The following is a 23,214-nucleotide window of genomic DNA, read 5'->3' as shown; positions in this document are numbered from 1 at the left end:
GATGCTGTACTGTGAGCTGGCTTCCCATATATAAATAAAGCTGAAAAACATATCTAAAACCACAGGAAGTCACACTTTTTCCACTTAGAAGTCCTTGTCATGCAGTGACCAGATGAGCTGGGTGGAACTGTGTGCCTAGGTGAGGGGACAGGAGAGACAATCAGGGACTCCAACGTTACTTAGATTTCCAGAGCTCCCCCTGAGAGCTTTCTGAGCATCCTTTACTGCCACAAAACGTTCCTGAGCGTTTCTCCCAGCAGAAACTGCTCTGCTCCTGCCAGCCAGTTGCTGCTCTGGTGTCCAAGCATTCCTCACACACTCAACTGCAATTTGCTTACAAGGCTGAGAAATTGTGAGCTCATTCTGGAAATGCATTTTATACCACTGAGCCCAGGCCACTAAAAAGCCCAGGTGATCTGCTCCTGCTGACTTCTGGACCTCTCTGTGGTTTTTCCATTCTGCCATTCTCAGACTTTATCACTCCCTGCTTTCATCTCTGGCCTTTTCACGTGTGCAGTATTGTCAGGCTTCATATCTCATTAGACACCCATAAAGGTTATTATCTGTACCTCATGAACATGTACTCAGTGCTATGAAAATTGGTATATTGAATGGCATTGAATATGCCTAAAACTATAAATGGGTTTATATAAACTTAAATAAATGTGTATTCTTCTCATAGCTATTCTTTTCAATTTATATATCTCATGTCCAGGTTAAAAAACAGATAAATTACTCTCTTCAGCCATGAAATCATTTACCCAGTTTGTTTTTTCCCAGGTGAACTTTTCTTTAGCTTATGCTTGTGTATGGCAGCCAAGGTATAACTAAAACAGCAAAAGGTCAGGATAATGAGCCATTTCCATGGGTGAAGCCAATATTTCTCTACATGCCCCTTACCTGCTGATCTCATCTTTTAAAGTGTTGTGTGATGCTATGGTTGAAGAACACCACATAAAACAAATTGTTTTGAAGCTGAGCCAAATATTGTAGGTCAAGATTTAGGCAGGCAGAAATTTCAATAGTACATCCTTGAAAAATGAATTTATCCATGGACTGGCTAGGGAGATACTGTTCAGTGATATTTTTAAGATAGTTATACTCTGAAAAGAATTGCTGAATGTTATGGAAACAAATTATTTAATGGTTTTTTGTTTGGTTGGTTTTTGGTTTTTTTGGTTGTTGGTTTTTTTGGTTTTGTTTTGTTTTTTTGGTGGTTTTTTTATTTGGTTGGTTTTTGTTTTTTTTTTTTTTTTTCTGCAACATTCCTTCTTCTCTCTGATATGTTGGAAATGACTGCAGGGAAAAAAAAAAAGAAGGAAAAAAAATCTGTCTTTTGTAAGAAATATCTTGTTACTCAGAAGCAGCCTGAACTTACTCAGCAAGACGTGCCCATTTTCACTGAACAATAATCACAGTGAGACACTTCTGGTTGTGTGCAGACTGACAGGCAGATTAAACAAGATATGTAATTTTCCTGTAATCATAAAGCAGACAAACATGCTGTAATGTCTATTTAAACTAACAAATTAAGTTGTTCAGCGGCTGATTGCCAACACATAGACAGTGATGTGGGGAAAGATACAATAGAGGGTTGAGATACATCAGGTGAAACTGTGAAGCACAATCCATGTGCCACCATCAGCTGCTCTTTTCCCAGTAAAACTTCCTGCATCACTTCTTGCTGCAGGCCAAGGCTCTCCTGCTGATGGGGCTGAGCTCTGACACAGTGCATTAAGGCCATTTTTACAAATAAATTCTAACTAACGTGACAAAATGAGGTGCTCAGCCTTTATGTGACAGCATTGTCCTCACAGCAGTGGTTTAGGAAGGGACAGCCAGGACTTCCCAGGTGTTTCCTGAGCCTCAGGGGTGTTCACACATCACAGCCCATCATCCTTTCCTCCACAGGATGCACCAGTTGCTGCATGATGTGTTCTCAGGTTGAATCAATACTGCTGGGAAAAAGGCTTGCTTGCCTGATGATGATAGTAATGAAAAAGGGTGGAAATACAGCAATCTGTTTATACATTTTATCCAGTAAAAAATTTATGGAAAATTTAGGAGCAGCCTGGTACCCAGGACAAAGCACCATCCTCAAGCATCATTTTTCTCCCTCTGTCTTAAAATTATTATTGTAATGCTTCAGCCTTATGAAGAGATTCTGCCCTCAGGAGTTTGAACTCATGGAATTACCTATCAGCACTCCTAACTTAGACATCCCAGCAGTGTGAAGGAAAAGGCTTGTGGTTGTACCCAGGACTTAGAGTTTGCTTTGGCTTGCTGTCAGAGCTCAGGATACAGAGTTTTAACTTGTCATTCTGGGGCCTGATTACCCTGTCTGTGAATTGTACAGAAATCCTGCCCTGCCTGATGAATCCTGGGTCAGGGCAGCTGGGCTGGCTGCAGACTTCAGCTGTAAATGGCTGAGTCTTTCACAGAGCCCAGTTTATTTTTCTGAATGGATGTTTTTTGGGTTTTTTTCCTTAGGAGCAAATAAACCCCAACATTTTTAAATTTGACTCCTTGTGTTTTTCTGCTGAATTTGACAGAGCTCACTCACAGCAGGGCTGTAAGGTCATGATCTCTGATTTCCATGTCTCTTTTTCTGTGCTGCATCTACCATAGCAGAGTTATGGGCTGAGGTGTCTGACAAAGTTCATTACAGTTCTGTCTTTTTTGCTTTTGTGGTAAGATATTAAAAACTAATAACATGACCCAACAAATGTAAGATAAAAACATGCTGCATTATTTCAGTCCAGCAGTTGAACTCTATCAATCAAGCCACCCTTTTCTGCCAGAGAAGCAATCCATGGAGCTTTATATTGTCTCTCTAGCATCAACAATAACAAACAAACAAAAAACTTACAGTAGATTGCAACAAAGTCTAATTTGTGAAAGGGTTGTTCTTAAAAGAACTCAAAGCATAAACCAGAAAAGAAAAATAAGGGCTATGGCATATGTGTGATAAGAATAGTCTAGACATCAGTGTATGAATATTGAATCACAAAAACTGAATAAAACAGAGATAAAATCAAGTAAATTTATGAAACACAAAGATGCAAAAAGAATACTAATATTCAAGGAAAAAAAAAAAAGAGATTGCACAGAGTTCAATTAGAAGAATAGTTGAGTAACAAGCTCCTGTAAGTTTTCCTTTGGGTATATTTCAGACACAAGGAAAAAAAAAAAATATCTTAGTTCCATCATGAAAACTCGTGTTTTAGCATCAGGTAGTATGTTGCTTGAGGAACACAGTGAAGGAACCTCCTGGGTCACATAAATGGTTTCTGGTATTTCAGGGCCCTTTCCATATGCTGGTTTTCCTTGGTCTATCATGATCCATGTCAAAAGCAAGCACTTATTTTCTGTCCCTGCTCTTCCCACTCAAAGAGGAGTTCCAGAACCTGATTATGTTAATAGCTAAGAACCTTCTCATTTTCAGCCAGAATTTATTAATGGGCAATTTATACTCATTTGTACTTCTGCCAATAGCCCTTTAGTTTAAATTGTCTCTTTCCCTGCTGTTGATCCTCTGATATATTCATAGACAGCAGTCCTAATTCCTCTTCATTTTCATCCCCTGGCACCAATCAAGATGAAAATTTACAGTCTCCCCATCAGATTGCAGCTCTCCATTCCCCTGCTAATCCCTCAGGCTGTGCTTCTGCTTAAAGCTGAGTTTATTTTCCTTGTACCCATTGGGGTGTGCACAGCTGCCAGCAGCTGCCTCCTGGAAGGGAAGCACTCAGGAGCATCCTGGGCCTTGACATCAGCACTTCTCTGTGGGAAACATTTCTCCCAGTGCTCTCAGTGATGCATTTCCCTTTTTCCCAGGCAGCATTGCACTGGTAGCTCCTGGTCACTCTCTGATGAACTATGTGACAAGGATCCTTTGTTGTTTCAAATTGGGAAGTCCTGAACTGACAACAGAAGCTCTTGCTTTTATCCCCTTGGTGTATTGTCTGGCACTTTCAGCATGTAAACCTCAGCCAGTTTCTTTTATATGCACCAGCTCTGTATTTTTGATGTTTATCAACGTTACAGAGTCAGTAAATTTTAATTCACAGAGTACTGCAATGTTGTCAGTACTCTCCAGTATATATTGTCATTACAAAAAGAGCAGGACAGGATTTTCATATTACATAACTGGGAACCCATTGCAGCCAGAAGACTTTATTATCATGCAGGAGGTTCAGGAATAATGGCACCTAAATACACTTTTCTCTGTGTGTGCCTCAAGTCTGCTTTCGTATGATCATACAGAATCACAGAAATGTTTGGGTTGGAAGAGACCTTACAGAGCATCCAACTGCATCCCACAGCACCCTGCCAAGGCCTGGGACACCTCCCACCTGGTGAGGCTGCTCAGGGCCCCATCCAACCTGGCCTTGGTTGTTTTCCCTGTCTGGAAAGACAAAGCTAACAGGTGTAGGCACACAGTTTGTGGTAACTGGGAGTGGGGCTGGCCCAGCCTCATCCCCAATGGGTACAGCTGTGAGAAGCAGGCGAGCAGCATTGAAGGTAATGAGGTGAGGTGTGCTGACCAAGCACCAAAGGGAACAGAGGGCACACAGGTGCAATGCAGTAACATGAGGGTGTAAAAGGTTGGGCTGAAGAACAAGAAGAGTAGATGCTTGAAGCCTTCTGGTGAGTTGTGGTGTTACTCTGTATGGGGTGAGGACTTCTGGAATAGTTGTATGATGGTGCTCTGTGTTTTGTGGCTGTCTCAACTGTGACAAACAGGTACATTGGTAAATCTGTGGGTTTTTTTTTTTTGGTGGTTTTTTGTTTGTTTTTTTTCGCAGTCCCCAATAGCCACCAAATAAATAAATAAATTCAGTATTAAGAAGCTCCACGCTGAGCTTCTTTTTCACTTTGTAGAAACAGCCAAAACATCTGAGCATGAGAACCTGGTGTGAACCCTTTGTGAACCTCATGTCAGCTCAGGAGAAACTGACAAAAAGGATAGTCAGATCAATTGCTTAAACCTTTCATTAAAAAGCCATTCAGGAGAAGTTAGTTTCTTATATCATTCATCTTGAATGAACTGTGATAAGCAGTGTGTTTCATTGAACACAGAAGGAATAAATGAAGGCAGGATTTTATTGTGGTGAATGCCTGTGGGAGCAGTTTGTCCAGGAAGCTTACAGCTCCTCTGAGTCATTGCCAAAGGTGTATCACTTTAGGGGAGGTGAGATCAGCAGCATCTTTGCCTGATTGCCTGCTCTCCTGAGGGACCAGATGCCTGGGAGTTAGAGCAGCATGAAAGGAGGAAAGCAGAAGATTGGCATGGGTGGCTTTTGTGGCAGACCTGGCTCACAGCTTCAGAGAGTTCATGGAGGTGTAGGGAAGTAAAAAATGCTGCCCTTCATGTCTCCTGTGGAAGAAAGAAAACGCTGAACAAAATGACCTAAATCACTACTCCCTGGGTTTGGGGAAAGTAGATCATCCTAAAGGCCCTCACAGCTGCTTCTGCTCCCCCGTATTTCTGCAAATCTCAGGGCTTGCTCTGCAGCTCCTTGGCTTGAACTGTGGCTCTGCCAGAGAGCTGTAAAGCTCTCTCCTGTTTCCTTCAGTGCAGCTCCTTCCTTTAAATCTTGCAGCAGAAATACCAGGCTTTGACAAATGCAGAGGTTTCTGTAGCTGTGATGAAAGTGGAAGGCTCAGTGATGCTCGTTCTTCACTGCCTGTGTACTTTGTAAACCGGTTCTGGCTGAGAAAGGGAGATCAAAGTGGGTGCAGAATCTTAGAAGAGACAAGAAATGACAGTCCCTGGCTTTTATCTCTTTAAATGTCCTAGCTGGAGCATTAAAAATATCAGTGTTCTGCTTCATGATTTTTCTTTGCCTCCTCACTTCCCAAGAAACCTGTTACAAATCTAACCAAGCCTTAAATGTATACACTGTCTTCCATAGCTTGTCCTTCAATATTTCAAACATTGCCAGAGGCAGTCAAACTCTGTTTTCTTCCAAAGGTTTTCAGGATCACTATTACAGCTGTTACAAACTAGCTAGTAAAGTAGAAAATACATTTGCTATTTTAGTGTTTAATGTTTTATTTATTAAAGGCATCAGGTAGAGGCATTAATAACATGCCCTAACTCTTGGTCAGTCCTGAAGGGCTCAGGCAGTTGGACTAAATGATCATTGTAGGTCCCTTTCAAATGAAATATTCTTTCCTAATCTATTCTGTTTTGTTATATTCTATTAATCTATTCTACTTTGTTATTGTGTTTTTTGCTTTTTCACTTATGGGTTCCCTCAGCAGGGTTAGCAGATCAGCAGCAGAGCAAAAATTTCTGGGGCCAAAAAGTGTCTGTCACAATAAAAAAAACAAAATGTATTTGAAATGATCTGATGTATAATTTAGGGGAGAAGGGGAAAATGTCAGTCTGAAGTCAGAAACAGATGGCAACTAACAGTGGTTCTTTAATGGTTTTGTAAGGGAAATGCAACTATTTTAGTGCTAAAAGACACTCATATGGTACTGGAATAACTTAAAATTAATGAAATACAGCCATTTTTTGTGGAAAAAAATGAGCAGATAGACTTTTGTTGTTGTTGCTTGGGGTTGTTTTGTTTTGGTTGTTTTTTTCTAAATTTTGTTTTTCATTTTCCCCAAATGGGCCTCACTTGCCAATTTACTGTCACTGTTCTCCAGCTTTCCTGGCTGTGTGCAGCTCTGTTCTGGTTCAAGCTGCTGCCTGTCTGCATCCATTAAGGAAAGAGTGCAAACAAACCAAGACTCCCTGTTTGTGAGTCAAACAGTTCCCATCCAGTAGGAGCTCCTGGCTGTGGAGCATCAGCCAAATATTGGAGGGAGAAAATTATCGGTGGTAAAGGATGGTTGATCCCCGTTTGCTCAGAAAATGAGATGTATGTGTTGATTTTGTTCAGATAGATGTATTAACTCAACAGCTCTGCATCTCAGCCTGCAGAACCATTTTAGGGAAGTTCTCCAGTTTACCCTCTATTTGGGACTTGCTCTTGGAAAGGTGTAGGAGATTTTAAGGACTGGACTGGGGACAGGAAAACAACAAGGCCAGCCACAGCCACAAAATGTATTATCTTCCTATGCACAGGGGCCCAAAAGGCAGAGAAATATACCAGAAACCACTGGGAAAATGGGCAGATTTAGACAGTGTGTGGTTTATGGACCTCTGGGCAGTCTGTAGATTGTGTGGCAAAGAGTTCTAGGGAATGCCCTGAGAAAATTGTGTGAAACCACTTTCTTTTTTAAGTAGTTGCATTAGAATAAGTAGTAACTTTGTGTGCCAGCCACATCCACTTTTCTCCCAAAATGTCAGCCTAATTTTGACAGCAGCAGTTGCTCCAGAATGGAAGCTCCAGGGCTCAGATGCTGATAGAGACTCTTCATATTCAAGTTCATTCTACTCCCAAGTAGAACTCCATGAATAATGATCAGATGGATTAAAACTGTTCCCATATTAGGATACAGATTTCTCTTTTTCCTTAGGTCATACCCAGTTACTTAAAGCCAGCCCTGTAGCAGAAATTTCTCTGTCCATTTGCAGGTTACTTTCTGACTCATCTGAATAGTTTTGAAAAATACCCTCAGAGCACCTCCTTAAGCTGGCTTTCTCAATCTTTTTTTTTTTCCTTTTCCTGGAGGGGAAAAAATGTTGTTCATTAAAATAGTGGGGTTTTTTTGATCAGCAAAATTATTGAAACATAACAGCTTGAGCTGGGAAGGGTTGGAGTGGTTTTTGTTTGGTTTTGTGCTGTTTCATTCTGGAAAACATTGCAGTCTGTATTTCTACAGTTTGTTTGCATCATGCCTTGTGCTGATGGTGTGTATTTAAGCAGATTCTATGAAGGATGTCTGCAGTAATGGCATACATAATCTCCATGGGTTTATCCAGTATTACACGTCCAACGTTAAATTATTGAGGCAGAATGTATCTCCATTGTCTGGTGTGAAGGTTGTGTGTGCACATCATTAAATCAAAGCAAGCTTTTAAAAGTTAGAAAATCAATTGGTATGAGGAATAATAAAGACATAGGTGTTGAAAAATTTTTATTTTTTTTTTTTAATAACTGTTACCATTTCAGGATTATTTTTGCTTTGGTTTATTTTTTTTCCCAACAATAGTTGTGGCTAACATGCATAAAATGGATGTTTAAGCAGAGCAACAGTACACCTCAATTATAAACTTTTGAGCAACTCTTGATAGAAATAAATGCTGATTTCCAATGTTTAACTTGCTGACATACAGTTGTCATAGCAAGCTCTTTACAGGGTGTGTGTGTGATGTATTCCCAGCTAACATAAATGGTAGTGGTGCTTCCTTCCTGAGACATGCCCTTAAATGTAGTTCAGTGTTTCTAAAAGTTTGTGATTTAGGAATAACACAAACATTTAGTAACACCTTGCTCTGTTGCCATTCCCAGAGCTGCTCCCCAAGTGCCAGCAGATGAATTGCCAGCACAGATGTGCCATCACCAGGAACGGCACCCGCTGCTACTGCAGGGATGGATACGAAACAAGCGCTGACGGGAGAAGCTGCACAGGTAAACCAGAAATGCCATCAACATCCAGGTGCTCCATGGTTCCCTGCTGGCTCTCAGGGCCAGGGAGCTGGTGGACAGCCAGCACAGAAATGTTGCTTCCTCATCCTTCTTCAAAGGCGTTGGTCAGGGACAAGCGTGGGCTTTTGGGGCAGGGAATAGGAAAGAGTGTCCCTAAAATGAGAATCAGGACCTCCCTCCTGACTCTCTAATGCTCCTGTGCCCCTGCAGCGGCTCCCCTGAAGTCACAGAAGGATCAGTGTGCTGGGGTTTTTCACGAATAGGGTGAGGCTGTTGGGATATGTTCACTGAGCTTTGTTGTAGATCAGCCTCGTTACATCACTGAGACAATTGGAAGATGGTAACAGCTCACATACTGCCAGCAGTCAAAGATTGTTTTTTTTGTTGTTGTTACAGAGTATTTTAAAAAACTTCTAGCCAATATACTATTACCAGAGCTTACAGACAATTGTTCTAGCCAATCACTAAAAGTTCAGGTCTGCCTGCTTCAAACAATGTTTGCTTTAAGCATCATCTTCCCTTTACTATTTCCCACAGCTCAGCTGGACTGGAGGAGTTCTGGAGTTACAGCTCAGTTGTGTGAGCTGCTCTCTCTCCACACCTCCCCACCAGGAGAGTCTCTAAAACTTGAAGTGTTTCACCTCACAGCCATGAAGTCTTACTTAGATTAGAATTTTATAAATGAAGCCTCCCAAGGTCGCACAATTTAGCTGGGAATGTTATTTTGGAGTAATTAATTGTAGACTTAAATTGTAGACTGTTCTCTTCCATTTTTGAAAAATATGACTTCTTCAATCTCTGTCCAGGTGTTTGTTTCTTGCTTTATTTTTTGTCTCTATTAATAATCATAGTGGAGTTCTATGGCCCTATGGATGTTCTCACTACCAATCACTTCTCTCTCCAACTAAAAGTACTGAGCCAGATTCTTCATAAATATAATTTATTATAAGTTCTTTCTCTATATGGCTGTCATGTTTTGTGATTAAAATATATATCTCAGGAAATAATTTAAACAGTGGATTTTTTTAGAATGTCAATTTATTACTTAAACCCTCAACCACTGTTAAATAGCATCTCTTGATTTTATGGTATTATTTTTATACACCCTAGTTGAGAAAAATGTTCTTTATATTTATTAGAGGAGTATATAGTTTTTGATGTTGGATGGTGGTTTAATGGAGACATGGTGACAGCTCATTTAAGGAACTGTAAGACATTGCCAGCATAAATAGGTTGAGAAGGGTAATCAATTACTTGCTCTCCTGAAATGTTGCTCCATTCATCAACCCTGATAACTAGTGATCTCTGCTGCTAACAAGGACCCAAATGTCTCCCTGACATGATGCAGGCATTGGAGACTACTTGAAATAATGAAGGTTTTATCTTTCAAAATTAAGAGCTATTGAACTTGAAAACTCCTGCCCTTCTTCCTGGCTACTTGAGTGATTTCAACAGCCAACATCCCTGATAAATTCATGGTTTGGGAAAGGAAAAACATCAGGCCTCCCACCAAAATGATTCATGACTTATAAAACTTGCTTAGAATACTCAATTTTATTGAATTTCTTTCTTTTTTCCTAATCCCTAAACTAGATCTTGTTAATGTCCCTTTAGATGTGAATGAATGTGACACGTATGGAAGCTGTAGCCAGATGTGTGTCAATACAGAAGGATCCTACACTTGCAGCTGTGTGGAGGGTTATGTGCTTCAGCCTGATAACAAGTCCTGCAAGGCCAAAAATAGTAAGTTTTAACTTCTTTTTTTACCTTCCTGAAAATATTTTGTGGTTTGGTCCTGGAGGAGTCATGTGAAAAGCCAGAGATGAACACAGGTGAGATGAACTTTCCTTCACTCCACTACAAAGAGCTGCACAACAAGCCTAGAAAAAAAAAAATCCCTTATTAAGACAATACTCCAAGGGAAATATCAAAAGTTATTATCTGGATATTATTAATTAAAGCAAAATACTCAATTCAGCCAAGATTAGAAGAGTTCCCAGTTCCCTGTTCATAAATAAATCAAAGATTTTCCTCACACAAACAAAAAAAGGCTGTTTACTCTGGGAAGACAATGGAGACAGGGGAAATGATCATGAGGTAATTGTACCCTTAGGATGAAAAAAGACATGAGATTGCTTTGTCCTTGCATCATCCCAAGAGGTGAATTTCCTGATGTACATATTCACATGAGGCTTTTTGTTGCTTAGTGCATGTTTTCATTACTTGTAGTGGATTGGGTATTTGAGGAAATTAGTCAATTGTGCTTAATGAGGCAATATAGTACACAGTGTTTTCTTATTCAGCATAATGAATTAACAATGCTTTTATATTAAAACACAAAAAAAGTTCCTTAAGGAATTCTTCAACATCCACGAAACTGAAGCATGTGCAGCTGACTATGAAGTCATGTTTATTGTGTATATATTTTAAGGCTTCCTTTTTGTAACTCTTTTGCCATCAGAAAATAGAAAGGTGTAGTGAAGGTTTTGAGGCTTCTTCACCTAAAGAGCATTACTAAATGTGTCCTTCCTTCATCACCACTAGGAGTAAAGGAGTGTTTTCCTGCTTATACTGTTTTTTTCTTGATCCATACGTGGCCTTTTTTTTTAAAAAGACCCTGAAGTCTTGTGAGATAAAACAGCCCATGCAAAATAAAAATAATTTATTATTCTTTCTCTGCCTCATGAAAATCAAAAATGCAATTCTAGATCAGGAAATCCTCCGGGTGCCAGTACTGGACTTGAGATGACCCTTTTATTTTCCCTTTTTACACACAGAAAACTGAGTAACAGCTGAGAGTTGTGGTTAGCTGTTGGTGTCGAGATGAAACAAATCACATTAATAAGGGACTTCTCTGTAGTTTTTGCTACTTTATCATGTTTATTTGACAGAATTTTTCACATTTTTGGTATTCTCAGAAAGGAATCACTACTCATTAATCAAAGAAAGCCCTGTAGGACAGTACAAACCAGGGTCATGGTGCTGCACAGGAATGAGTGTTCCCCATTACTTTAGGTATTTTGAAAAAAAAATGCTAGCTTTGGATCAGAAGAACAGAATCCAAGAAAAAAAAAAAAAGCAGGTGTCTAAGGAAAAAAGGAAACCCAGCCCTTAGAAACCTATCAAATTTTCTCCTTAAAGAACCTAAAGCAAATAAGGATGGAAAAAGAGCAGCCTCTCTGCTTTGTCGACATTTGGCAAAAGTAGTTGTCAAACAGATGAGCTGAGGAGCGTTCAGCTCTGTGTGGAAAAGCTGTGAGAGATAAGAAGCAGCACTAGAGCTGTAGGCTGGGCTTTCTGTGCAGCTTTCAACGTTAATAACAGCAGATCTGCTCTGAATATGAATTCCCACCCATGCTGAGATCCTGGGCACCAGAGCACCAAACGCCCCAGCTGGCTGTGGAAATGAGCTGGGAGCGCTCTGAGCACTGAGCAGAGTGTTGGAGGCTTGGACAAACAGGGTGGCACTGCTGGCACACATCCCTTGACCTTTATTGTGGCATCAGCCCCATTTCATGGGTGAGACAATTGGAAGATGGCAAAGCTCATGTGCAACCAGCAGCAGCCAAAGATTTCTTTGTTACAGAGCATTTTAAAAACTTTCTAGCCAATAGCTTATTGCTAAAGTGTGGTGGTATGCAGGGGTCCCAGGGACGAGGGAAGTGATGAGAATGTTGACTCCATGTTTCAGAAGGCTGCTTTATTGTTTTATGATATATATATTGTCGGGTCCGGCTGTCTGTCTCTGCCCCGACACGGGCAGGGTGGTTCTTGGGTGGACGCGTTTCAAAGGACGAGTCTGGACTCTTCAGCTTTTCGGTCTTCAGATTGTTTATTGTTTCTTATCTACACAATTTTCTGTCTGCCCAACAGAGGTCTGATCTGCAAGGCAGCCAAGGGCACTCTGACCACCCACGGGGCGGTCATGTCTTTTTATACTAAAATCTACGTACATGATATTTACCTTTATTTCCCAATGCTTTTCACCCATGTTGGCAAGTGCACCTTCACCAGAAACCAATCCCCAAGTGCCAACATCATCACAGGAGATGGAGGACAAGAAGAAGAAAGAAGAAGGACGAGACACGCCCTGATCCCTCCATCTTGTCTCCATAACCCCCCTGTACCAAAAACCTTAAAGTCTATATTTCACCCTATAAATGTGTCCCTTTTACACCCTTCACTCTAAAGTGATTCTCATGTCCTCAAACTGCTGTCACTTCTGTGGATGGATCAAAATCAAGCCACCAAGCACTCTTGGCAACATTCCAGGATTTCCGAGACGCCCAAGGGTTCTCCTGGCATCTCTGGACATCAGGAACGATGTGCTGAGATCCCACATATATTATATTAAAACTATACTAAAAGAATAGAGGAAAGGATTTCATCAGAAGGCTAGCAAGGAAAAGAAGGAATGATAATAAAATCTTGTGACTGACCAGACAGTCCAGACAGCTGGGCTGTGATTGGCCAATAATCAGAAACAACCACATGAGACCAATCCCAGATGCACCTGTTGCATTCCACAGCAGCAGATAACCATTGGTTACATTTTGTTCCTGAGGCCTCTCAGCTTCTCAGGAGAAAAAATCCTAAGGAAAGGATTTTTCATAAAATGTGTCTGTGACACTAAAGCTCACAGATCATTTTAGCCAGTCACTAAAAGTACAGGTGCACCTGCTTCTCACTGTGCTTGCTTGTATGCCTTCCATTAACAATACACAATATTCCATTATTAGCTTAAAACCTTCTACTACCTTGCTAAACATATTTTTCTACATTTTTTCTTCTGTAGACTACTTTTCTGTTGTCTTAAGGTCTATCTTGGTCAAGCCTAAAACTCAAATTATTGTTTCATGTCCTTGCTTGCTGTATTACTATAACTTTTCTCCTTTCAGACTTTACAGCCACAACTAGCTATAAGTTCTTTAATGTTTCTGAGACCTTTCACAGCTTTCTAGAAATCTTCTCACCCTTCCTATTTTCCCCACGAGGAGCAGTGAGGCGCTGAGCAGGTGGCACTTGTTGGTACCTGCAGGAGCCAAGGGGGCTGGGGACAGCGTGGTGACCCCACAGGTCCTTCAGCTGCTGGGTGCCCTCAGAGCCTGTCCCCTCTCAACCATCCCTGCACCTGTGGGGTGGCACAATTAGCAGAGATCTCCCCAAAATCTGCTCCTTGCTGCCCTTCAGGGAGCCAAATGCTCGGCTGGGAAGGTGCTGAGGTCTCTCCCTCGTTAAATTCTGCATTTTCTTCCTCAGCACAATTAAATAACTCTGCAGCTGAAAGCTTTTAGCTGCACATTCCCTTTGGGAAGGATGTTAAAATGGGTATCAAAACAGCTGGGGGCTCACTGCGGGTTTTTTTTTTTTTCCCCCAGACTTTTAAAGCATATTTTCTTTTATGAATAAAGAGGCAGTTAATGGTTTCTTCTGAGGTGAAAATGAAACAAAACACAGCTTTGCTGAACAGAATTTAAGAACTTACTTGTTTACCAAGTTCTTATGCCTAAATTGGAAAGTCTGCATGTGATGAGAAGAGTATTTAAGGAAAGAAAATTACAGAATTGGGAATATCTAGCTAAGGAAAAGAAATTCATGTGTTTTACAAAAGTTCCTGGTATGTTTTATATTTCCAAAGCCAATCTAAAGAGAAATGCTGTGCAGTGAGAAACATTTCTCATGTAGATAAACTGGGATGAACTGATAATGACTAAAGAAAAAAAATCTAGCTTTTAAGAAGAAAAATCAGCCCTGTTTAACTGATTTGACAACACAATTTTCTTGTAAAATCTCATGAAAATAAGTTTTAAAACTTTAGAAATTAAACAACCCATTTTTGATGTACATTATGGTTAAACATCAAAAATAATGTAAAAATAAATTGGTCTTCTTAGTATTTTTTTTCAGATTTTTATACAATACATACCATGGGGACAGCAAAGCTCTTATGATTTACCATGTATACCCCAGGAAAAGGGGGTTGAAGCTGTTTGTAAACCCTGAATTCTGGAGTTTATGCCTTTCATATCATTGTGGTGGAAAAAATAGAAAATGCTGGCGTTTCTGAGGTTTTCTTCAGATGAGAAGTCTGTTGGCAGTGCAAAACACCTTCATTTCTGATTTGTTGTGGCATCACTTATTGATCTGTATTTTAGACAAGATCAGGTAGGAGGGAAATGCAAGCCTTTCATCTTTTCACTACTCTATCTTAAACATAATTCAAAGGAGGATGCTTTCATTTTAGTCAAGACAGATGAATCATAAAACGTCCCTGGATTAAAGAGCTATTCACATCTTATCTTTCCTATAAAATGAGAAAAAAAAAAAAGAAAAACTTGTGAAAATAACACACATGAAGTCCACTTGCTTGAAAAGCTGCTGTCAGCTCACTGGAACTCACCCTTAATCTGTCCACTAAACTTTTAAGCTGTGTAGAATTTGTTCTTCAGGACAGATTCTGGAGAATTTCACAAGCAGTTTTTGTGAGAATGAAGACATGATTTTTTTCTTAGTATCTCCTGTTTTTCATCTGTTATGCCATGCAGTAAGTTAATTTATATATTTTTTATGAAATGTATATATTTTGTACAGTTTTATTCTCAATACATTATATTTTTCAAATTTTGAAGTTGGCCTTTATCTTAGCAACACTGAAGGAAGCAGGTAATCTACCCTACTGTGCAAAACCATGATTAACTGCTTCAATCCATTGAATTATTTAATGTATTTATGCTTTAAAAATACAGTTTCAAGGCCAGTAATCCAGTTTCTGTATTTTTACTGTGCAATGGCTCCTGCTGAGCAGAACCTCTTGGCAATGCCACAGGTCCTTCCAACACCTTTGTCTGCAGCCAGGTTTGATTACAACTGCTGCTCAAGAGGGTTGAACTGAATTCCTTTTAAGAATTCCTTTATGTCTTAGACCCTAATACCAAAATACAGCCTTTCTCTGGAGTTTAGTGAGGTATTAAATCCTCGTTACAGTTTTCAGGAGGTCAGTTCAAAGAAAAGATCTGGTTCTCTCTCCCGGCCCTAAACCGCCTGGTGGCTTTGAAACTGCAAACAGCTCCTGTGAGCTGCCTTCTCTTTGAGGCTTTAGATATTGCAGACTGTGGAAATATCCAGCTTAACACACAGAATAAGAGCAAAAATCATAATAAAGGTCTTTCCACACTGCTGGGAGCTGGGGGAAGAGTGATTGAATCCAGAAGTAGGCAGTGGTGTTATTTTGTGGGGAGAGAAGCTGAGCGCAGAGCTGTTGGATGTGAAAATAAATCCCCGGACTCAGCAGGATGCAGATGGAAACTCTCCTTTTGTACCAGTCTGGGGTGAGTGGGTGACAGGGACAGAAGTTCCTAAATCTCCCTTTCCTCAAGGGTAGCAAAAGTTGCTAAGAACAAGGGGAAAGAGAGAGGTTCACAGGCACTGACTGCAAAGGGACCTACCTGGCAGATTTCAAACAAAAAATTGCTTAGTGAGAACCACCCTCCTCCCCTCCAGTACTTTATCTTTTGGAAAGGGAAAAACAAACAAGAATCTGAGAGCTTCACTCATGGCTTACACCACAAGGGATTGTTTTGCAAAGAAATTCAATCCCTGCAGTTCTTGGATATCTTTTGAAATTCAAAGCAAAATAATGCTTGGATCTGATCTGATGGGTGGAAGGGAATGTGGGGATGATGAGGACAGGCTGTAAGTTCCAAAAGTAACACTGCAGAAGTGTGGATTTACAGATGTTCACGTGGGATTTACTGAGGAGGGACAAGATGTGTAACAAGACAGAATATACACTATAGAATGAAAAAAGAATAAATAAGGAGTAAATGAAATCCACATTAGAAAGAATATACACTGAAGATTTATAGAAATATTTTTTTAACATCATAAAATGAATAAAGATGTTTAAATAAAAGCAGATATTACCAAAGAACAGAACACCTAGTGCTGGGGCTTTGTGTGAGACCACTGAGCACTGTACTCACTGAAATATTCTTTTCTCTTTAATCAGACCTGCTGATGAAGTAGCATTTGTCAAATCCTTTTATTTATGCCATTTTTTCCACCATTTAGACATCTGGAACTGCTTAGTGAAAAACTGAGAACTCCATTAAGTGAAATGTTGATTGAAAGTGCTGCATGTCAATGCAGTGTTCAAACATTGATGCATTCCTTTGAAAACAAGCAGATTACATTGGGGTGAGAGCTCCTGATGTGGTAACACAAATTTTTGTCACATGTGCCTAAATTTCAGAGTTCCTATGCTTTAAGGTTTCACTGCACTGGATTTATTGTCAGGTTGGTTATAACTTCTTTGAGTGGCACCCACTTCTCAGATTTTGTCCTATTTTATAGACTCTTATATGAAAAGCATCTTACAGTTTCATGTGTCCTCATGAGTTCTGCAGGTTTTTCTGGCCTTAATTCTTTTTGAAATTCCAGTAATCTGGATAGAGATAATTTGCATAAGTTGTATTTCATTTTATGACTTAGGCATGAAAAATGTTGCAATAATGATACTTGGAATTAAACAGAGGCTGTGAGGCTGGGGTAATTAATTTTCTTTAATGATGTGAACCGTTGGAACAGCAGGATAAAATAGACTAATAATTGGGAATATATGATAGTTATGAAAATCAAAACAAAACCAATTTATTACATATCTTAAAACAAGCAGGTAAGAACATTAAAAACTACATTAAAACCAAAAAGATAAAAATGAAATATACAGCCTGTTAATCCTTTAAACTCTCCTCACTTTGTTTTCAGAACCTGCTGATCGACCTCCTCTTCTTCTGATCGCAAGCCCTGAGGCAATGGAGGTTCTGTACCTGAATGGCAGCAGGATGTCTGCCTGGAGCCCTGTGAAGGGATCTGCTCTGGTCACCCTGGACTACAGCTCCAGAGAGGACACCCTGTGCTGGCTGGAGTCCCGAGACCTCTCCAGCCAGCTCAAGTGCTCCAAGATCTCCACAGCCGGCACCTTTCCGGAGGAGTGGACAGTGAACGTAGCCCAGAACCTTCACAGTGAGTGTTTGGCACAGCAGTGGTGTCTGTCCTGGCAAACAGGAGCCTGCAGAAGTGGTTTTGGTCTTGCAGCTAAACAGTCTTGGGGCATTAAATATTGCAGCTCACACTGAAGTGGTTTTAGTGTTTTCACTCATATATTCAGCCTGAGCTGCAGTGTTTGTGTCTATGCAAAGGTTTTTAAGATGTGTGGTTTTGTAGATTATTGCTGGCTGGGGGGTCTGTGTACAAATCAGGACAGGACTGCTGGGAACGTGCCTTGAGCTGTTTTATTTTCCAGCATCAGTCTCATCCCATGGTTATGACAATGGGAAGATGCCAGCAGCTCACATCCTGGGCAGCAGACCAAGAACTTAATGTTACAACTTCCTTTAACCACAGTCCTGGGCAAAATGTGCTTTGTTTTGAACTGTGTGTGTTCTGCCATGATGTCTGCACCATCAGAGTGGACCTCAGCCTTCCACCCTGTGTTCCTGTCCCTCTGTTCCCTGCATGTCCAGGGAATTCCTGACCCTGTGCTGGCCAGACCTGCAGCACTGCATCTGTTTGCAAAATCAAGGCCCTGGGATGGGTTTGAAATGAAAACAGTGCTGGAATTAATGAGCTGTACATTTTTCATCGTGCCAGCACACACCAGCTTGTGGTATCTAATATTCTTCTCAAACTTCATGGTAATCATTCAATCTTATTTAGATGAAGAATAATAATTCCCTTGGACATGAACTGACTGTAGAGACTTGCTTGGACTTTTTCTTTGATTTTGATTTGGGAAGTAGTGCTTAGGGACTTCAATAAAACAACTTTGCTGGGAGCTCTGACTGACACACTCTCACAGATGTAGCTGTGGGAGTGTTTTTCCCAAGCACACACATCCACAGACACTTCTGTTGTGTTGCTCAGTGGAGCTGCATCAATCCCCACGGTCTGGGCATGTCTCCTCAGAGGAAGGAACAGCATGAGACTTGCTTTTGTTCAGCTAATTAGGATCTTCTAAACACCCCTGGAGTTATTCCTGCCAGGACATGGCAGGGGTCTCATGTTGCTCTGCCTGGTATATTTGTCAGATAATCTTGTGGCTGCTGCAAAATTGAGTTTTAATTTTAAATTCTCCTTTTCCTTCGCTCCACCTTCTGTTACCTGTCAGGTAATTTCTGCTGTTTCTCTTCATCATACAGCACTACCCCTGATGAGGGAAATTAATTTTGTTACTCTGTCAAGGAAAATGTTTTCCAGTGTAATTGCATTCTCTGCCAGCTCAAGCCAAATAAATGGTCAGGGCCATGGGGTGATTCACATAAAATTGTATATTCTGTTCTTCATAGGAAGCTTTCTTTTGTGTTTGTGTGAAATTGGTTATTCCTAAAAATACTAGGAGAAAAAAAAAAAAAAAACATAAAAGGCTTTCTTAGCAGTGTTTGTGAAATTTATCTTTTTTATTCCAATCTTCTAATCATTTTGTTAGTGGAAAAAAAAATCTGCATTTGACACAAAAAGTGCTAGAAAAGTCAGCTATACAAAGTGATTGGGACTGCTTGAAGTAGATTTATTCAAAGTGTTTTCTTCAGTGAAGGCAAGTAAGTCTTGTAGTTGGGAACAAAGAATAAAGATCATCTTTAAAGATGAAAGTCTCCATCTAGGAGAGCAGGGACTATGAAAATGACTTCGTTTTCATGATGGGTCATACAACACCAGCTCCAGGTACTGAACATAAGCTTTGGATTCACAAAAGAAAGAAACTAGAGGACTCTAATTTCCTACCATTCACCCTCAGAAGAGTCCAATGTGACTTCACTTAGGAGAGGATGAGCCCCAGATGCATGGAATCAGATCCTTTGAAGCACTGGGAGCTTGGTCTGTGTCTCACTCTGTAAAGGGAGAAAGGCTGAGGAGAGGCTGAGCCTGCCCTTGTTGGGTGTATTTTGCTCTGGAGAACAGGGTACAGCTCCAGAGATGCTCCCTCATGTTTAGTAATTAGATTAATTTCACTCTTAATATTTATCATCTCAGGGCTTGTTTGGTGGTTTTGTCCCCTCACATAAGGAGAGCTTTCTGCAGGCACAGCAGTATCAGCACAGGCATTTTGGTCTCAGCCAAGGCCAGGCATTGCCACGTGGTTTCACCTTTGTCTTTTTAAGACCAAGAAGTTTTTGGGAGAGTTTTTTTTGGGAAGCTGGAAATTTTCCTCTAGAGAAAGATTTATGCAGACAGTGCTGGAGCCAAATGGGCTTTCAGAAGTGATTCTCCTGTCTGGGAGGCTGCTGCAACCTCTGTCCATGGTAACAGGGTGCTCCTTGACACCTCACAGCCCACTTCAGTGAGTACAGTGAGACTTTCAGGAACAATCATTTATTTAAATTGATATCTCTAGGCCCAAAGTAACAAAAATTCCTTCTAATGGTATGAATGTGGAAAATCTCCCAATTTTCTGCCCTTTCAAAGCCATGATGTGCAAACTTACATTAATGCTTTGGTGTGTGGGAGCTGAGAGGTGGCCAGAGCAGCCTCCTCTGGATGCAAGAATCCCCTTCTTCCTCATTTCAGGAGGCATTTTGTCTTTATCATTACAAGCACCAAGGACCTTTCATGCTCTACAAACCAGCACCAGGCAGCACAATCTGGGTTTTAGCTGCTATTCTTCTGCAGAATATAACAAAATCTCTTCTGGGATGATGCTTCAATGATGATGCATGATATTTTCTGCTTGGCTGATGTTTGATTCAGCTTTTCTTGGCACTCAGTTATCTCAGCACACCACAAGCAATGCTGCAGTGCCTGTGTTCAGCTTTGCCACCTGTGCTTTGTGCCCACAGCTGATCACACCTCACCTGGGAAGGGGCACAGGCTTTTCTCTTGGCAGCTGTGTTTGGACAGGACTGCTCTGGATTAAGAGAAACATCTTGTTTCTTCTGTAGTCATTCAGTTTTTACCTGCCAAGGTTGGGAGCAGGGCATGGTTTGGAGGGCCTGGAGTCTCTGGAGGGAGAGGGATTTGCCTCTCTGCTTGTGGGACCCAGAACCTTCTGCTTGACCTGCTGGGCACAATCCAGGCTGGCTTTTTGGATCTCCCACTTTTTGGATGTGAGTGAAGAACATCAGACAGTGAGCCCAGGGAATCTGGCCACAATCCAGGAGTGTCTGTTTGGGTACATTACTGTTTCCTTCCCTGATTTTGGTCCCTCTTAATGGCTCCTCCACCTCCTGAGCTAAACCACTTCTCAGCAGTGATTATCCATAAACACTGCTGTGTTCAGAGTAGCTGCAGTAATTTCCCTTGGCAATGATGAGGCTCAGTGACTGAAGGAAACCCCAAGCACTGGAGATGGTGTTCCTGTCAGAAATTCCTGTGAATTGCCATGAATATTCATGGCAAATCAGAGCAAAGTTTGGCTTACTCTGCAGGAGCAAAACTGTGAAGATCTGGGGGAAAGTGTTTATTCCTACATAGTCTGCCCCAAACTTGGCTCCAGACAGGCACTAAGAGCTGTCACACAGTTGTAGGATGTGGGTTTGCTTTTCCTCCTGTGACAGACAGCCCATGTGCCTTGAGGATGCACGGAAAGGAGATGGTTTCATGTCAAAGGTGATTTATACCTCACATGGTTTCTTAGTAGTGTTCAGAGCACATGAATCAGTCATGGGGCCCAAATGGGAGGTGAGAAGAGTGTCCTAAGGGAGTTTCACAGAATAATTTTCCTGAATGTGGACTTCTCAAGCTCTGGCTGATCTTGCTTTGCTGTCTTTGCATTTCTGAGAAGACAGGTCAAATGCTGGTTTTGGGATAATGGACTTTCTTTCTTTGTCCAAAAGTGGGCTTTCTTGCTTTTTGGCTTTAATGTTATTTTTTTTTCTTTTTTTTTTTAATAGTGTCAACATCTCCTTCTTAAGTGCTCTAGACAGAGCCAAGAGTAAATATACAAAACTAGGATAATTTTCTCATTCACTGTTTATTCAGCTATAATTTCCCATCTCCTTTCACTGTCCAGCCAGTCAGTCTCCTAAGGTCCTGCTGTTCTTCAAAACAGACCATCCTCTTTGCTGTTTTGGAAATCTCATTTTCATTGGGCCTCATCACCTTGTTGTTCATGTCCCCTCCCAGGTGGCTCATGAGTGTTGTCTCACACAGGTTCCAGCACAGGCTGTTGCTCTGGACCTTGGTGATGCTCCACAGAGAACCAGGATTGATCCCCTTGGGCCATCCTTCGTCCATCTCTGTCCTGTATGTCAGGCTACATCTTCCCTGAGTCTTCTTCATGTTTTCCTCAGTGTCTGTTGGGATTTTTGTGTTTCCCTGTTTACATTTTGTTTTAATTTCCATACGCTCTCAGATATTTTAAACCCAAATTTTTTTTTTTTTTTGGATGTTCATACTCCATTATATGGGAAATGCAGTCTTTGCAACTGTTTTATTCCTCATTCTGGTGTCCCTGGACTTACAGAACTTTTGATCCAGGATTTGATACAGCCTCAATAAGGTGCTTTCCAGGCACAGTATGGACTTTTATTTAGTACAGGAAATGGTGCTATCTGATAATTGTCCTTTTTCAGATAGTTTTTCTGTCCCCTGTAATGCCAAGACTCCTTTAGGGACTTAGGCCTGTAGAGAATCTTCCTTTAATCAGTGTGCTCCTCTCTTTAGCTCCTTGTCTCTGCTGATTTCTGGTTCTGCACAGCCTTTTTGATGATTATCAGGGTTAGTGGAAGGATAAGGGTAGTTCATCCCTTCATTCAACCTTTCTGCTCCAGCAAACACAATCACTTGGGCATCATCCTTTGTGGTGTGTACTGCAAATTGATTATCCTTTTTTTGTGAATAATATTCATATAATCAGGTCTGTTCCTCAATTCTCAAATGGTGTTTGCACAAAAGATATAATCTGTGTAGCTGGAACCCTAAGAGGGCTTTTCTTCTCTTAGGGGGTTCCAAATATTAGTTGGGAAGGATCTGTCTGGTCTTGCTGCATCTTTTGCGTACAGACTTCTCCATCTGGCTTGGGAATTGTTCTACTGCTTTGAGTATTGTCACCACAACATTGTGTTGTGTCACTTTGAGGCACAAGCTCCCGTGGCAGACAGCCTGACTTGGTGGCATTTCCCTCCAAAGCTTGGTGATCTGCACTTAATCCTTTTTGACACCAGAGCTATTTATTAACTGATGGTTAATTGCCACAAATGGATTTTTGTAGTTGTTCAGAGATGTGATGTTACTATTTTTCAAGCTTTGTTAGTCATCCAGCTTCCACAATTGATCTTGCATTGACATTGGTCAAAAGCCTGTGTCTGTCTTCTGTTCCTACTGATATCTATTCTTCTTTATTTACTCTTCAGTAATTGTGTCCTGGACAGTTACACCTCAGACTGAGTACAGAAAATAAAAAGCCTTATCTCAATGGCATTTCTCAGTGCAAATTTTTGATTGCTTTTGTTTTGTTTTGTATTTTTCCCCTTCTCTAAACTCTTAGGCTCTGCCTGGATCAGTCTACTGAATGCTCTCTCTGCAAAATGATCAAAAATTATCAGTGTTGAATTGTCATATTCCCTTTTCCCTGCTTTATCAATTTCTTAGCTCACCACTTTTGGACTTTCTTCTTAATTCCAGATTTGTTGTTGTCCTAAAGTGGGACATGACTGGATCTTTTTAT

At 40.8% G+C, this 23,214-nt stretch overlaps 1 protein-coding gene across 4 annotated transcripts in view; it reads left to right on the top strand.

Moving 5' to 3' along the window:
* LRP1B (LDL receptor related protein 1B) overlaps positions 1-23,214 on the top strand; it is a 637,687-nt gene that overhangs the window by 332,210 nt on the left and 282,263 nt on the right. For all 4 annotated transcript variants that reach the window (XM_071435460.1, XM_071435459.1, XM_071435457.1 and 1 more), the window contains exons 4-6: positions 8,415-8,534; positions 10,167-10,295; positions 17,319-17,576. In XM_071435460.1, the coding sequence (XP_071291561.1) occupies positions 8,415-8,534; positions 10,167-10,295; positions 17,319-17,576 (507 nt within the window). The remainder of the gene's footprint in view (positions 1-8,414; positions 8,535-10,166; positions 10,296-17,318; positions 17,577-23,214) is intronic.

Source organism: Agelaius tricolor, unplaced genomic scaffold (genome assembly GCF_023055355.1).
Source record: "Agelaius tricolor isolate 1412-34295 unplaced genomic scaffold, bAgeTri1.0.p SCAF_10, whole genome shotgun sequence".
NCBI classification, from domain to species: Eukaryota; Metazoa; Chordata; class Aves; order Passeriformes; family Icteridae; genus Agelaius; species Agelaius tricolor.
This window is presented reverse-complemented; position numbering and strand designations above follow the sequence as displayed.